The 14,170-nt window shown below is 38.6% G+C and overlaps 1 protein-coding gene across 1 annotated transcript in view; it reads right to left on the bottom strand.

Moving 5' to 3' along the window:
* The window catches only part of LOC118829601 (cilia- and flagella-associated protein 43-like), a gene marked incomplete at its 5' end in the record, with an annotated part of 163,249 nt that overhangs the window by 14,122 nt on the left and 134,957 nt on the right, over window positions 1-14,170 (bottom strand). Inside the window, 3 exons of the mRNA XM_036736554.1 lie at window positions 5,738-5,850; window positions 7,567-7,771; window positions 14,026-14,114. Coding sequence (XP_036592449.1) covers window positions 5,738-5,850; window positions 7,567-7,771; window positions 14,026-14,114 — 407 coding nt within the window. The remainder of the gene's footprint in view (window positions 1-5,737; window positions 5,851-7,566; window positions 7,772-14,025; window positions 14,115-14,170) is intronic.

Below are 14,170 nucleotides of genomic sequence, written 5' to 3'. Positions count from 1 at the left end.
TTGAATGCTTTTGTCAGTCTACATTAAATTAATCAGATAAGCATCTAACTTTCCACTTATAGTACTTTGTAAATGTATAAATCTGTAAAATTAGAATAATAATATTTACCCTACTTACTCTAGAGAATTGTTTTGTAAAAAGAAAAATGAGAAAAATGTTTTATAAACTTTAAAGTGCTACGTAAAATGTCATCTCACCCTTAAAAAACCCTCATAAGACCCTGTCATCTCAATACATCATCCTATACCTTTCCTCCTTTTCAAAGCTAAACTACCTTAAGAAAAATCAGATTACCTGTTTATTAATCCCCCCCCCAAATCCCAGCTCCTAGTTTTATTTATAAAGTAAAGGGTGTTTTTGTTTTTAATCTTTTCTTTGATTTTCAAAATTTCTGCTTAGTTGGATTTTTTGAGGTGTTGCTTTACTAGTTGTTTTATTTGCATGCCTAATTCATTGATCTATTTTTCTTTTTTTTTTGTTGATGACAGTATTAATTAAAATAAATTTTCTCCCTAGGACTGCTTTGGCTATATCCCAAAAGTTTTGGTATGTTGTTTGGTTGTTATTTAATTTGACAAAATTAGGTATTTTTGCTTTGAACCACTGATTCTTAACGATTAAATTATGAATCTCCAATTTTCATTCCTTTCCTAAAAGACTTTTTATTGAATATAACATAGTGGGCCATGGCCAGTCATCTTGACTTTTATCTTGTCACTGGATTCCAAAGACTTTGGATGAGTGAGGCTGATGACTGCGCATCTTGGCCTCACTTAACTCCAATTCACACACAAGTCAAGACATCACCCTTGTAATTTCATTTCTTTTGAGCTACTGCAATTCTCCTCCATTCATAGAGTACAGCAGCTGCTTTGATGTGGGCACACCATGCTGGACAGTCCTTTGACAGTGTCTCCCATGTCACACAATTCTAAAGTTCTTCAGGGAAACGTTGAGAGTGTCTTTGTATTGCTTCTTCAGACCTCCATGGGAGCGCTTGCTTTGGGTAAGTTATCCATGAAATAGTCTTTTAGGCAAACATGTTTGGCATTTGAACACCTCATCTGAGTTATGCTCTCTGCATTAGAGTTTGAATGCTTGGCAGTTCAGCCTGAGAAAGGACCTCAATGTCTGGCACTTTATCTTGCCAGGTGATCTTCAGAACCTTCCTAAGCAATTCAGTTTCCTGGCATGTTGCTGTTATACTCTCTAGATTTCACAGGCATACAACAATGAAGTAAGCACAACAGCTCTGTAGACCTTCAGTTTGGTAGGCAGCCTAATACCTCTTCTCTCCTTTACTTTCCTTTGGAGCTTCCCAAACACTGAGTAGCTCCTGCAATGTCTGAGTCGACCTCATCTTCTGTGTATACATTCCTGGAAAGTATCTTGTCAAGATAAGTAAACTTTTCCACAGCATTCAATATTTCTCCATTTGCTGTAACCAGTGTTTCCATATATGGATGGTGTAGTGCTGGCTGGTGGAGAAGCTGTGTTTTCTGTTGTTAGGCCAAAATTAGCACAAGTAGCAGAGAATAAATAATACTTTGTGGTATCTCAAGCCTCAGAGGCTTCATTGAGTGCACAATCATCTATGAACAAGAAATCATGCACCAACTTTCTCTCCACTTTAGTCTTGGCTTGTAGCCTTTTCAAGTTAAATAATTCACCATCACTATAGTAACTGAGCTTGTTGCTGTTTTCATATTCTTTGAAGGCAGCTGAAAACATTGCTTTTAAAAAGCATGGGAGCAAGCACTCAGCCTCGTTTCACTCCATTGGTGACTGGGAAAACATGAGACCATCATTATCCATAACCTGTGCAAGCATGCAATCATGAAGCTGATGTGCAATACCGATGAATTTCTCTGGGCACCCAAATTTTGCCATAATTTTCCATAAGCCCTCAAGACTAATAGTATCAAAGGCTTTAGTCGGATTGATGAATGTTGTTTACTTCTCCTGGAGTCATCGAGCAGCAAATACCAAATACCATTCCTTGGCCCTTTCTGAAGTCACTGGCTCTCAGGGAGATGGCCATCTTCCAGGTGAAGGATATTAAAGAGATGGACATTAAAGAGAATTCTGGCAAGAATCATGCCAGAAATGACTAAGAGAGAGACTGTGGTTCTCACAGGACAATCTCTTTCCTTTATTATAGAGATGGACAGTGGAGTCATCAACTCCTAAAGGATAGCCTCCTCCTGCCATATAACCCAGAAAATTTCAATCAGCTTTTGTATGAGCAGTGGACCCCCCTGCCTTGTAAATCTCATCTTGAATAGAATTAGCATCAGGCTGATTCCACATGATTCACATAAGAAGAACTGAATGGCATTCAAAATCTCGTCTTCAGTTGCAAGTTGGGCTAGAATGAGATTGACTTCAATCTGAGTATACAGTCAATGGCTTCATTATTGATTGATTGTTGAGAACTCTCCAGGATCATGTCCTTATCACTAATCAATGTATCTCCATCAGTGCTGAGTAGTTGAGATGCACCATAGGTCTTTGGTCCATAAATAGCCTTCAGGGCATCATAAAAATGCTTTGCATTTTTTTAAGCCAAGAATTCTGCATCTCTCTAATCTTTGGTTGTACTTTACTTGTGATGGAGTTAAACACTGCCTTCTTAGAGGTTAACTATCATGCTAGTAAACCCTGTGGAGTTCTCATTTTTCATTTAGCAGCTTCTGAATTTCCCCAACATTTTTGTCAAACCAGTTTTGATGTTTGCAAGTGTTCTGGCCTAGATGAGTAAATGCTATGCTCTATGCCAAATTTCTCAAAGCTGTCCATTCCTTTTCTGCTTGCCAACTGTATGTTTGCTTAGCTTTCCCTCCAAGTTAGCAACAAACTGTTCACCCACTGAGAAGCACTCTGTTCTGCTGACATTGTCTTCTGGTAGTCATCTTGCCTTGAGGCTGCCACTTTTCTTGAATGTGAATGTTTAGCTTGGAGAGGATAAGTCTATGATCTGCACCACACCTTGTCTTCATCACTCTCACATCCTGTCTGTCTCTTCTCCTTATAATCACACAATCTGTTAAAATCAGTGTTTGTTGTGAGGGTGCATCCATGAAGTTTTACTGCACTTAGGTAAACACAAGACAATGTCGGTGATAAGAAGGTCATGAGATGTACAAGTCTTCAGTAGTAAGTGACCTTTGCCATTTCTGTTTCTAATTGCATTCTTCCCAAGGATTCCCTGTCATGTTTGGTGGTCTGTGCCTACTCTTGCATTAAAATCTCCCAGAATTATAAGCTTGTCCTCTTTTGGAACATTGATAATGGTGGTCTTCAGATCTTCATAAAATTTTTCTTTGTTCTCATCAGGGTTCATCATGGTGAGAACATACACACTGATGATGGTGGCATAATACAAGTGGCAATCTCATTATCATGAGCCTGTTGTTCACTCTGATTGGTAGGCTTACAAGCTTGCTGACTAGTTTTGATTGCAAAACGTATGCCAACTTCATAGTGCTCCCTTTCACCAGAAAAATGTGTATCCAGCTCTGACTCCCATAAGCTGGCCTTCATTTGCCAGCCTTGTTTCACTTAGGGCTGCTATTTGGCTGCAACACGTGCTAAGTTCTCTTGCAACAAGAGCTGTTCTTCTTTTAGTTCTACTGGATTTCATGTCGTCCACATGTGTGCTTACATTCCATGTACCTATGGTGAATGGAATCCTCTTTGCAAGAGTTTTTGTAATTTTTTTGTGTTTTGACCTCGGGGTGGGATGCTTGCCTGCCAGGGTAAGCAGGCCAGGGTTGAGTGAAGCAGACACCTTTTCTAACCCCTTCCTCATGCTAAGAGGTAAGCAGTGTGGTCCTTCAAGGCTGCTCAGACACTCAGGGGGCTACCAAATCCAACTGCTGCTTTAGTCCAGTGAGAAGATGACCCTATGGCCTAGGCCACCATGTGCAGGGTTGTAACTACAGCTCCCAGTGTATCCACATCTGCTGCTTTGTCACTTGCCTGTCACCACAGGAATTTGAGGTAGGTAAAAATAGTAAAAGGGTATGGGTGATGTCTTTTGATTTGTACATAAATTGGATTTAAGGAAGGCAGAGTTGTATGAAGTTGTCTGCCACACTGTCCCAGAGTAATGAGTCCAGTGGCAAGACAAAGTCAAGATGACTGGTGATGTCTCAGGATGAAGTGGCTGACCTTCACATCTTTCATTTATAACCATGTTCTAAGCATTCCACACCACCTGCTTCAGTTGTTTTCGTGACTGTTGGAACAAATTGTTCTCATCCACCAATTCTGCCGGGGAGGTCTTCACATGCTAGGGGTATACACCCCCCTTCCTCACTGAAGGGTTTGAGATCCCTCAGTTATCCTCAATCTGATTTAGCTCATCTGCTGAAATGATTTACCAGGGAGTGGCCAGTATACATGCTACAGCTTCTTGGAGCCACAAGTAAGAGTTGGGTGAATCAGGAAGACACCAAGGGTGGAAGTTACACTGACTATCTCAGTGTGTGTCTACCCTATGCAGTCAGGCATAGGTAATCCATTGAACTCCATTCCTGGTAGGGATTGGGGATTGCAATTATTCCCCATGAAGCAAGGAATTCCCATTAAGTGTGAGTCATAAATCACTGATTAAGTCCCTGTCCTGGTACACACTGCCCATCTACTGGTCCTGCTGGTTTGGCCCATGGCCCTGGCAGAGTGCTGAGAAGATGGTCCAACTTAACTATATAGAGGAAGTAAAAGTTGGAACAAGGTTTCCATAGGTGGACCTGTGGAAGGATAATTTTTTTCCCTTTCTCCTACTTTGTTCCCAAATATATTCATTTTCTTCACTTTTCTTTCCCTCAGCTCTTTTTTGTCTTATTTAATTCCCTTGAAGAATTAGGATTCCGAAGGGACTTTCTTTTTCTGCATTAGAAAATAAACACTTCCCCATCGTAGTCTTTTCCAACTGTTTATACCTTTCTTAGTTTCATTTGACTCTTATGTTTGAATTTCAGGGTTTCTGCTCAGCTCTGTTCTTTTCACGAAGAATGCTTGCTGTTCATCACACATGATGTATTCTCTCTTGTTTCCATGCCTTTGAGTAGACTGTCCCTATTAACTAGTATACAATGTCTCCTCACCTAGACCTCTTAGAATTTCTAGTTTACTTTAAAGTTCAGGTCAAAAACCAGTCTTCCATATAAGGCCTTTTCTGATCACCACAAAATTATCATATATTACTTTTGGATATAACTTCTTTATGCATATTTTGTGTGCCCCAGTAGAATGTAAGTACTTTGAGGGCAGGAACTATTTCCTTTTTGTCTTTGTTTTCCCAGAACTAGTACAGTGCCAGGCATATAATAGATCCTTAATAAGTGCTTACAGATTTATTATTATTTTTATTAGCCAGTGTTAAGTTAGCCAAAAAATGCGGGCAGAGATGTTTCATTTTCTTCTATAAAGAACAGAGGTGGGCATTAGGAAAACTTTCTAATCATCTCTATTTACAAAATACAGAAGAGGAGCAAATGAAGAAGTCTTAACCTAGACTATGTGACTTTTCTTTTTTTACAATGGGGTCTCAGGTTTTAGAGTTTTCAAAACTCATTCCCATAATGATGAAGGGTAGATTCAAAGATAAACCCATTGTAAACTGATGTCAGTCTCCTTTATATTACAGACTTTCCCCTGCCTTAAAAACCCTGGATTAGATTTCAGATAGGCCTAAATGAATGTGAATTAAAGAATCAATAGTCATATTACATGAAGAATTCTTGGAAAACTTTTTCAATGTCCATTTGCACCTTCTCATCATCCTCAGTTCTTTTCCGGAGGAAGGCCTGCATTTCCAGCATAACAAGGGATTGTTGTTTTATCTGAACAAACCAAAAAATAACCTCTTAGATCATAAGGAGAAAAATTAGAACAAGCCTGTTTCAATGATTTAAAAGTAATTTTGACAAGAAGAATCTAATTTATCAAAGATCAATTACACAATAATGTCAGTGAGCAATATAAAGGAACTTAATCCATGATATTCTCTGCCAGGACTTGAGAGTATAAAATTTCCTTATTATTGAAAATGAAATTTGCTGACAATATCATTTTTTCCTGGTTCCTGATTTTTAGATTTGTTTTTAACAACTTAATAGTTGAGTAGAAGCATGAATTTCAAGATGCCAGGTCAGATGTTGGTGGCACTGTATTTAATAATATGGGAATTTTTTTGAGGGAATGAAAATGGGGATGCATCTTTTCAGTGCCTGTCCAGTGAAGGGCAGCACCATGTTTCTCATTTGTCTTACCCTGGATGTAACCCAGCTACAGAATAAAGCTGGGTATGCAGAATTAAATAGTTTTGCTCTTTGTTGCTTCTTGGGGAAGAAAGAAGAAACTTGCCAAAGGGTAGGGAGAGATATTCTATTGCTACAGACCTACTCTGTCCTCTAGTACCATGAAAATTAGAATAATAGGAAAATAGAATTTCAGAGTTGAAAGAGACCTCAGTGGCCAGATAGTCCAATTCACTCTTGAAAAAGAGTCCCTTGTAGAGCATACCTACTAAGTGGTCATCCAGTATACCTGGATACCTCAAATTAGGGGGAATTCACAGTCCCCTCATACAGCCCATTCCAATTTTGTGTAGCCCTAACTTTTAGGAAGTTCCCCTTTATAAGAAGCTTAAATTTGCTTCTCTACAACTTTTAGCCATTATTCCTAGTTCTGTCCTCTGGAGTCAAATAGAACAAGTCTAATCCCTGTTCTCCATAGCAGCCCTGCAGATACATGAAGAATCCTATCCCTAGTTACGTCAGCTGATGCTCATGTGTCATTCACTCAAAACCCTTCATCACCCTTTCTGGTGGTGGTAATTTTCCCCAGGAGGATGCTTTTCTGCTTATCAAATATGATCCCTAGATCTGAGTATAATACTCTAGATGTGGTCTGACCAGGGTAGATACAGCAGCATTTTGATCTTCTTATTCCTGGAAATTATGCCTCTCTCAAAGCAGTTTTTTGGCTGTTCATTATGCTCATATTTAGCTCACTGTTCACCAAAACACATAGATCTGTATTGGAAGAATTGCTGTCTAATCTCTCTTCTCCCATCTGGTACCTGTGAAGCTGATTTTGTTTTCCATTCTAAGACTAAAACTACATTTATGTTAAGTTTTATTTTTTTATTTTGCCTAGCATTCTAGACTGTCAAGATCTTTTTGGATCCCAACTTCAATATCCAGTGTGTTTGTTATCTCTCCCAGTGCAGGCTTTAAGACTCAATATCCAGTATAATACTGTGATACTACCAACATTTATTACATTATTAAGGAGACAGAATACGTTTATCCTAAAAATATCCTTCTAAACTTATTCAACTCCATATTTGGTTTCTAAAATTTTTCAATTGATGTTTTTTTGTTTGTACATCATTCATTTAATGTATATAATATATATATATATATATATATATATATTTTCAACCCACCCATTGATTTCTCTCTTGTAACAAACATTAAAAAGAGAAAAAAGTATTTCAGTCCAACAAGCCAACTCTCTATATTTAATATTAATAGATAAAAATAAAATATTACTTTTTGTTCGCTTTCCATTTTTGTTCTTCTTAGAGCACAGAAATGTGTCCAGACTGGAGGGTCTAAGCCTTCTGGAATATTAATTGGATTATCCAGCTCCTCCATGGCATTCATTAATTGGGCAAAGTTCTCCTTGTGAATTTGGCCAGACCCTACCCGTTCTCCAAAAGGGCTAGGAACCTCTGCTTGCTTTTGCTTCATCAGCCTAGCATTATCAATAAATATACATTAAATTTTCCAAGACAAGTTAAGATCATATTATCATACATTAAAAAGCATCAATATTAAGTAGTAATTTTAACAAGATATTTGGTATAACTCCTTTCGTCAGAGGACCTCAAGAATACAGCCCTTCTAGGCTTAATAGTCTCTAGGCCAGCCAAGCTATCGCAAAGAAGACTCCTTTGTTTCCATTGAAGCTTTCTTTCCAATAACTTGGCTGGCCCAGTGTAATGGTAACACCAATTTGAAGATCTTCCCATCCATTAATAGGCCCATGTGACCTGCTTAAGTCACGTGAAGCCTGTGGTGGGAGGAGCTTGCTGAACAGGTGGAGCAGGAAGGGTGGAGCAGAGCTGAGAAGAAGTTGGTGAGGGAGGGAGGGAGAGAGAGAAAGAGAGAGAGAGGGAGGGAGGGAGGGGCAACAGGCATCTAGCTGTGAGTGTTTGTTTGTGGGAAGGCCCTAGCAGGGGGAGGCTTGGGGATGGCAGTGCTCCCTGCATTGTTATTGTGTATAGACTTCTTTGTTGCTATGATGGATTTGGCTTTTTGGTGTTTGAATAAATGTTTTGGTTCTGTCTTCCATATGGAGAGTCTGTTATATTTTGTGATTCAGAACTATGCCACCATATTTTTAGTCACTGTTGGCTTTGTGAATATCGTATTGGCACCACACCTAGAGACTACTTTGACTTTGAATGCAAGTAACATTTGTAAACCTGCTTTGTGCCAGGTACTGCTGCTGCATCAGTTATTAAGTACCTACCACAAAGCAGGTATTTAATAAAATGCTTACCTCCTGTCCCTTCCTTTTATTGGCTCCCAGGAATCTAGCTGCATAGTGGTTTGGGAGATGACCCTCTCTTTTTTGAGTGCACACATCATTGTATTAATACTTAAAATAGGGTAGTAGAGAGGGAAGAGTGGGGAGGTACTGTTCTATAGGAGTTCAGCCTGAGAAAAATGCCATAGCTGAGCACATTATACCTTACTTACTGAGAAAATTGAGGCCATTCACCATTTCCTTCTTTTCCCCTTATCTACATCTCATAACTCTCTGATATGGCTCTTCCTCACCACCATTCTCTTCAATCTCTATTGAGGAAGTAATCTTCCACCTCATCAAGTATTCTGCATGTACTCTCAATCCGTTCTCTTCCCATCTTCTCTGGAAGATTGCCCTCACCGTAATCTCAGTCTCCAGTCCTCCTGCTCTTTGGACTCTTCTTCTTCTACTGTTTCCTTCTATGTTGCCTGTAAAAATGTCCAAGTCTCCCATTTCAAAAAATCATCACTGGAACCTAAGAGATTCCTTCAACTTATTCTCTATCTCTCCTCCATTTTCCAGCCAAACTTCTTGAAAAAGCTATCTTATACTCAATTGTGATCTCAGTTCCCTCTCCTCCTCTCATTTCTCTACTTTTTGCAATCTGGTTTCTGATCTCACTCGACTGAAACATCTTTTTCCAAAGTTGTAAATGATTACAGTAATTGCTAAATCCAGTGGCCTTTGCCCAGTCCTCATCCTTCTTGATCTTTGTGCAGCATTTGCTACTTTTGGCAATCTTCTGCTCCTGAATATTCTTTGTTTTCTAGGGTTTTCATGACACTTTCTTTTTTCCCCTCCTATCTATCTGACTATTCCTGCTTGATTTTCTATGCCAAGCCATCATCCCTGCTTCCTAATTTCCCAGTGCTCTATTCTAGGCCCTTTTCTCTCACTACACTCTTATTTGATTACCTATAAGATTGATCTCCTGGATTTAATTATCATCTCCATGCAGATGACACTAAGATCTATATATCCAGCTCTAGTTTCACTCCTTTGCTTTAGTCTTGCCTTACAAACTGATTATTAAACATTTTGAACTGGACAATCTCTAGGTGTCTCAAAGTCACTATTTCCAAAACAGAACTTATCTTTCTTCCCAAACTTACCCCTTTTCTGAACTTTCTTTTTTGTTGCAGCTACCAACCTTCTTCCAGTCATGCAGGGTTTGCAAGCTTAATGCTATCTCTACCCTTTGCTGTTATCTCACAAAGCCAAGCAGATGCAAATCCTGTTTGATTGCATCTTCACAAGAACTCTTCCATCTACCCCTTTTCTCTATTCACATAGCTACTACCTTAATTCAAGGCCTTCCTAAGCTCTCACAGAGACTGTTGTAATAGCCTCCATCTTGGGTCTCCTAATGTCCTCTCTCCCCTTTTAATCTGTCCTTTAAAATGCTGCCAGAGTGATTTTCCATGTCCCTTCCCCATTAAAAAAAACTTTAGTGGCTCAGTAGCTCTCTGTCACTTAAACAGTGGATCGCATTGAAACTCCTTTTTCAAATCAGCCCCAATTTACCTTCTCATCCTTAATACACATTTGTCTACTTTACACATTGTCATAGAGACAAACTGAATTTCTTACTGTTCTTATACATTCCATTCCATCTACCTTATCTATATCTTTGAATTGACTGTCTCCCATTCCTGGCATGTTCTCCCCTCCTCCTCTTTTCTGTCAGAATCTTTAGTTTTCTTTATGATTTATCTAAGCTTTTTATTTATCCAGCTTTTTAGCTACTAGTGTCACCCATTCCCTTGTATAAATCTGTATATACTGAGATATCTATCTATCTATCTATCCATCTGTCTGTCTATCTGTCTATCCATCTATCCATGCATCCAAGCATCCACATGCTTGATTCCTCTAATAGAATGTAAGCTCCTTGAATCAGGGACAATTTTTTTCTTTGTACCCCTGGTACTGCACACAGTTTCTGGTATATAGTAAGCATGTCATAAATGCTTGTAGATTGAATTATTTCTACTTAGACTGTTCTCCTTTGTTTTGCCCAGTTCAGTGTTGCCTACTTTTTTGGTGAATCAACTTGGGATATTTGCACAGTGCTGTGTGTGGAGTGGAAGGACTGATGCCACCCATCTTCTTGGCATAGGCCTATATTTTTCCAGTTCCTCCCCCCAAAGGAAGAGAAAATTGACCTCATCAGTTAATTGAAGAAAAAAAAGAAATTTTCAGAGGTGGTTATATTAGATAATATCTAAAGTTCCTTCCAGCTTGGAGCCCATAAACCTATAAATACTAGAAGGTCCTGAAGTGTCCCTGAAAAGAATAGTATATGCATTTTTAAACATAGGGAAAACGATCTATCAGGAGGCTGAGAATCACAAGGTATGTATATGTATATGAAAATAGATATATTTTCATACATGTATGTTGTGTGCATGTGTCTGTATATGTATATATATATATTTATTATACTACAAGACTCACACAATAAATCTATTTGTAGCACTGCAAGTGAATTTCTAGACCCCTAGAACCTAGAATCCTTAGAACATATTCCTTTTGATTTAAAAATAATGGCAATTGGATTAGGTAATTATAGAAATTTGTCACAGATACATTCAATGCAACTTTCCTTAATGTAAAATCAGAAACTATTTTAGACTTGCTCTTGTGATTATTACTTTCAACAATTTCTTCATCTGTAGTGGAACCTTATATAACTTCATTGAAAGAGGGAAAGGTTAGCTTGTGGAGTTGAACACCAAAATAGCACTATATACATAAATATGTAATGAATCAGTTTTTAGTGACAAAAACATAATAAGTTTTACTTTTACCATTAATATTTTGATGCAATTTCAAAATGCATGATAGATTATTATATTTTATCTGCATGTAATAGTAATAAAAATGATAGCTAGCATTTATATAGTGCTTATTCTGTGCCAGGCGCTGTGCTAAGAGCTTTACAATTATTATCTCATCTAAACCTCACAACAATGCTAGAAGGTAGGTGCTATTATTATCCCTATTTTGCAGATGAAGAAACTGAAGCAAACAAGTTAAGTGACTTGCCCAAGATCACACAGCTAGTAAGTATATGAGGCTGGATTTGAACTCAGATCTTCCTGACTACAGGCCCAGCACTATCCACTGTGCCACCTATCTGCCCCAATCTCAAATTGCTTTACTTACTATGTGTTATACTATAAAATTCCTTTGTGTGCTTAGCTTATTGACCAAAGTGGTATTTGTATGAATATTTCATCCAGAGGATATTGCACTAATTGTTATATAGGGAAAAGAAATCTTGAAATTTCCTTATTTTATAAATAAAAAAGTCATCAAGAAATATTATTTTTCCTTGATCTTGCCTTTGCCATCCACCATCCACCATTCCCGTTTTAGGAATTCTGAAATCCCCTTATTTGATCATAATCTATTGACTTTCTGCCTCTCCTTTCCCTTCCCACATCTACTCTTCATGCCATAACCACCAATTCCATGACCCTTCATTTTTCTTCCAGCCTATCACCTGCACAAAAGCCACTCTCCCTTCTTTTTCCCATCTTAACCCCTTTGTGAATCAGTTCAACTCTATACTGTTCTCTTTTCTTGAATCCCTGGCCCTTTTATCATATTGTTCATTGCACCTTGCTAAGCTTCATTCAGCCTTGGGTCACTTCCACAGTCTGCTACCTTTGTTCCTATATATAGACTGCTGAACTGCTGAACAAAGGTGGAGAAAATTATGCAACTATTTTGATTGGGTCCATTACAAATTAATGTTACACAACTTCAATTGGACCCTCAGTGTTGCTAGACAATCCTTCTGTACCTCCCTTATCAACTTCCTATTCCACTCCCCACAGCAACTCTTCCAAACCTTTTTATTCCTTCTCAAACCTCCCATGGCTACCCATCCCCCAATCCTCTTAGTTAAGAACCCTGTCTCATATTTTACAGAAAAAGTGAGGCCATTAGCCAAGAGTTCTTTCTTCTCCTCTTTTCCTCATCTCATGAGGAAGACTACTTATATGCCTTCTGCCACTATCTTCTCCTTTACCTCTGTCTCACATGAAAAAGTGACCCTATACCCTGCACTCATGATCTCATTCTATCCTGTCTTGTTCAACATATTGTCCTGTCTGTCATCCCCACACTATCACTTATCTTCAATCTCTCTCTGTCTAGTAGCTCCTTTCTTTCTACCTACAAATGTGCCCATGTCTCCTCCATTATCAAAAAACTTTCACTTGATCTTTCCATCACTGCTATTATGTCTATTATCTTTTCTGTCCTAAGTGGCTAAACTCCTTGAGAAGGCCATCTACAACAGCTGCCTTCACTTTTTTCCCCTCAATCTCTTTTTAACCCCTTACAAGTCAGCTTATGACCTCATCCTAACACTGAAGCTGCTCTCTCCAAAGTTGTTAATGATCTCCTAATGGCCAAATCCAATGGACTTTTCTGTCTTTATTCTTCATCTCTGCAACCACTGTCAATACTGGTGACCCTTTGTTCTTTAATACTCTCTTCTCTCTAGGTTTTTGGGATATCACCCTTGGTTCTTCTACTACCTATCCTACCTTTCCTTCTCAGTCTCCTTTGCTGGATCCTCATCTGGGCCATGCCCACTAATCTTAAGTGTTTTACAGGGCTCTGGCCTGGTCCTCTTCTCTTCTTCTATACTATTTGCATCGGGAACTCACCAGTTCTCATGGATTTAACTATCATTTTAATGCTAATGATTCTCAAATCTACCTTTCCAGCCCTAATCCCTCCAAATCATCCTCCATTCAGCTGCCACAGTGATTTTCCTAAAGTGCAGGTTTGGCCATGTCACCTCTTCCTGGAGCCAACTCTAGTGGCTTCCTATCACTTGTAGGATCAAATACAAAATCTTCTGTTTGACATTCAACGTTCTTCACAATATCACCACCCGCCCTCCACCTTTCCAGTCCTCTTACACTTTACTCCCCCTTTGTACTTTTTGATCCAGTGATATTGGCCTCCTTGCTATTGAATGAACAAGACACTTCATTGCTTGCTCTGGGCATTTTCTCTGGCTGCCCCCCATACTTGGAATGATCTCCTTCCTCATCTCTGCCTAGCACCTTCTCTGGCTTCCCTCATGTGGCAGCCTTTGCTAAACCCTCTTAATTCTGGCGACTTCCTTCTTTTAATTATTGATTAATTATTTAATTATTTTCTGTATATTTTCATTTATCCTGTATGTAGCGTGTTTGTACATATTTGGTTTTATTGTTGTTGTGTCTACCATTGGATTATGAGTTCCTTGAGGTCAGGGACTATCTTTTGCTTCTTTTTGTATTCCTAGCGCTTAGCACAGTGCCTGGCACATAGTAGTTGTTTAACAAATGCTTATTGACTGATCGATATTAACAAAAAGATATTGTCCAAATAAAAACAAAATCAACCTTGGTCGGCGTTTGTACTGTTTGTAGAGCATGTCAACCAGATGAATATGAAGCTCAGCAAACTCTTTTTTAAATCCCCGCTCCAGAGCCTATAGGAAAAACATGCTGTCAATACAACTATAACTTTAAAACCTTTTGTTTACTA

Source organism: Trichosurus vulpecula, chromosome 8, assembly GCF_011100635.1.
Source record: "Trichosurus vulpecula isolate mTriVul1 chromosome 8, mTriVul1.pri, whole genome shotgun sequence".
In the NCBI taxonomy this organism is placed as follows: Eukaryota; Metazoa; Chordata; class Mammalia; order Diprotodontia; family Phalangeridae; genus Trichosurus; species Trichosurus vulpecula.
Note: the sequence above shows the minus strand (reverse complement) of the source record. Positions and strands in the feature narration are given on the sequence as shown.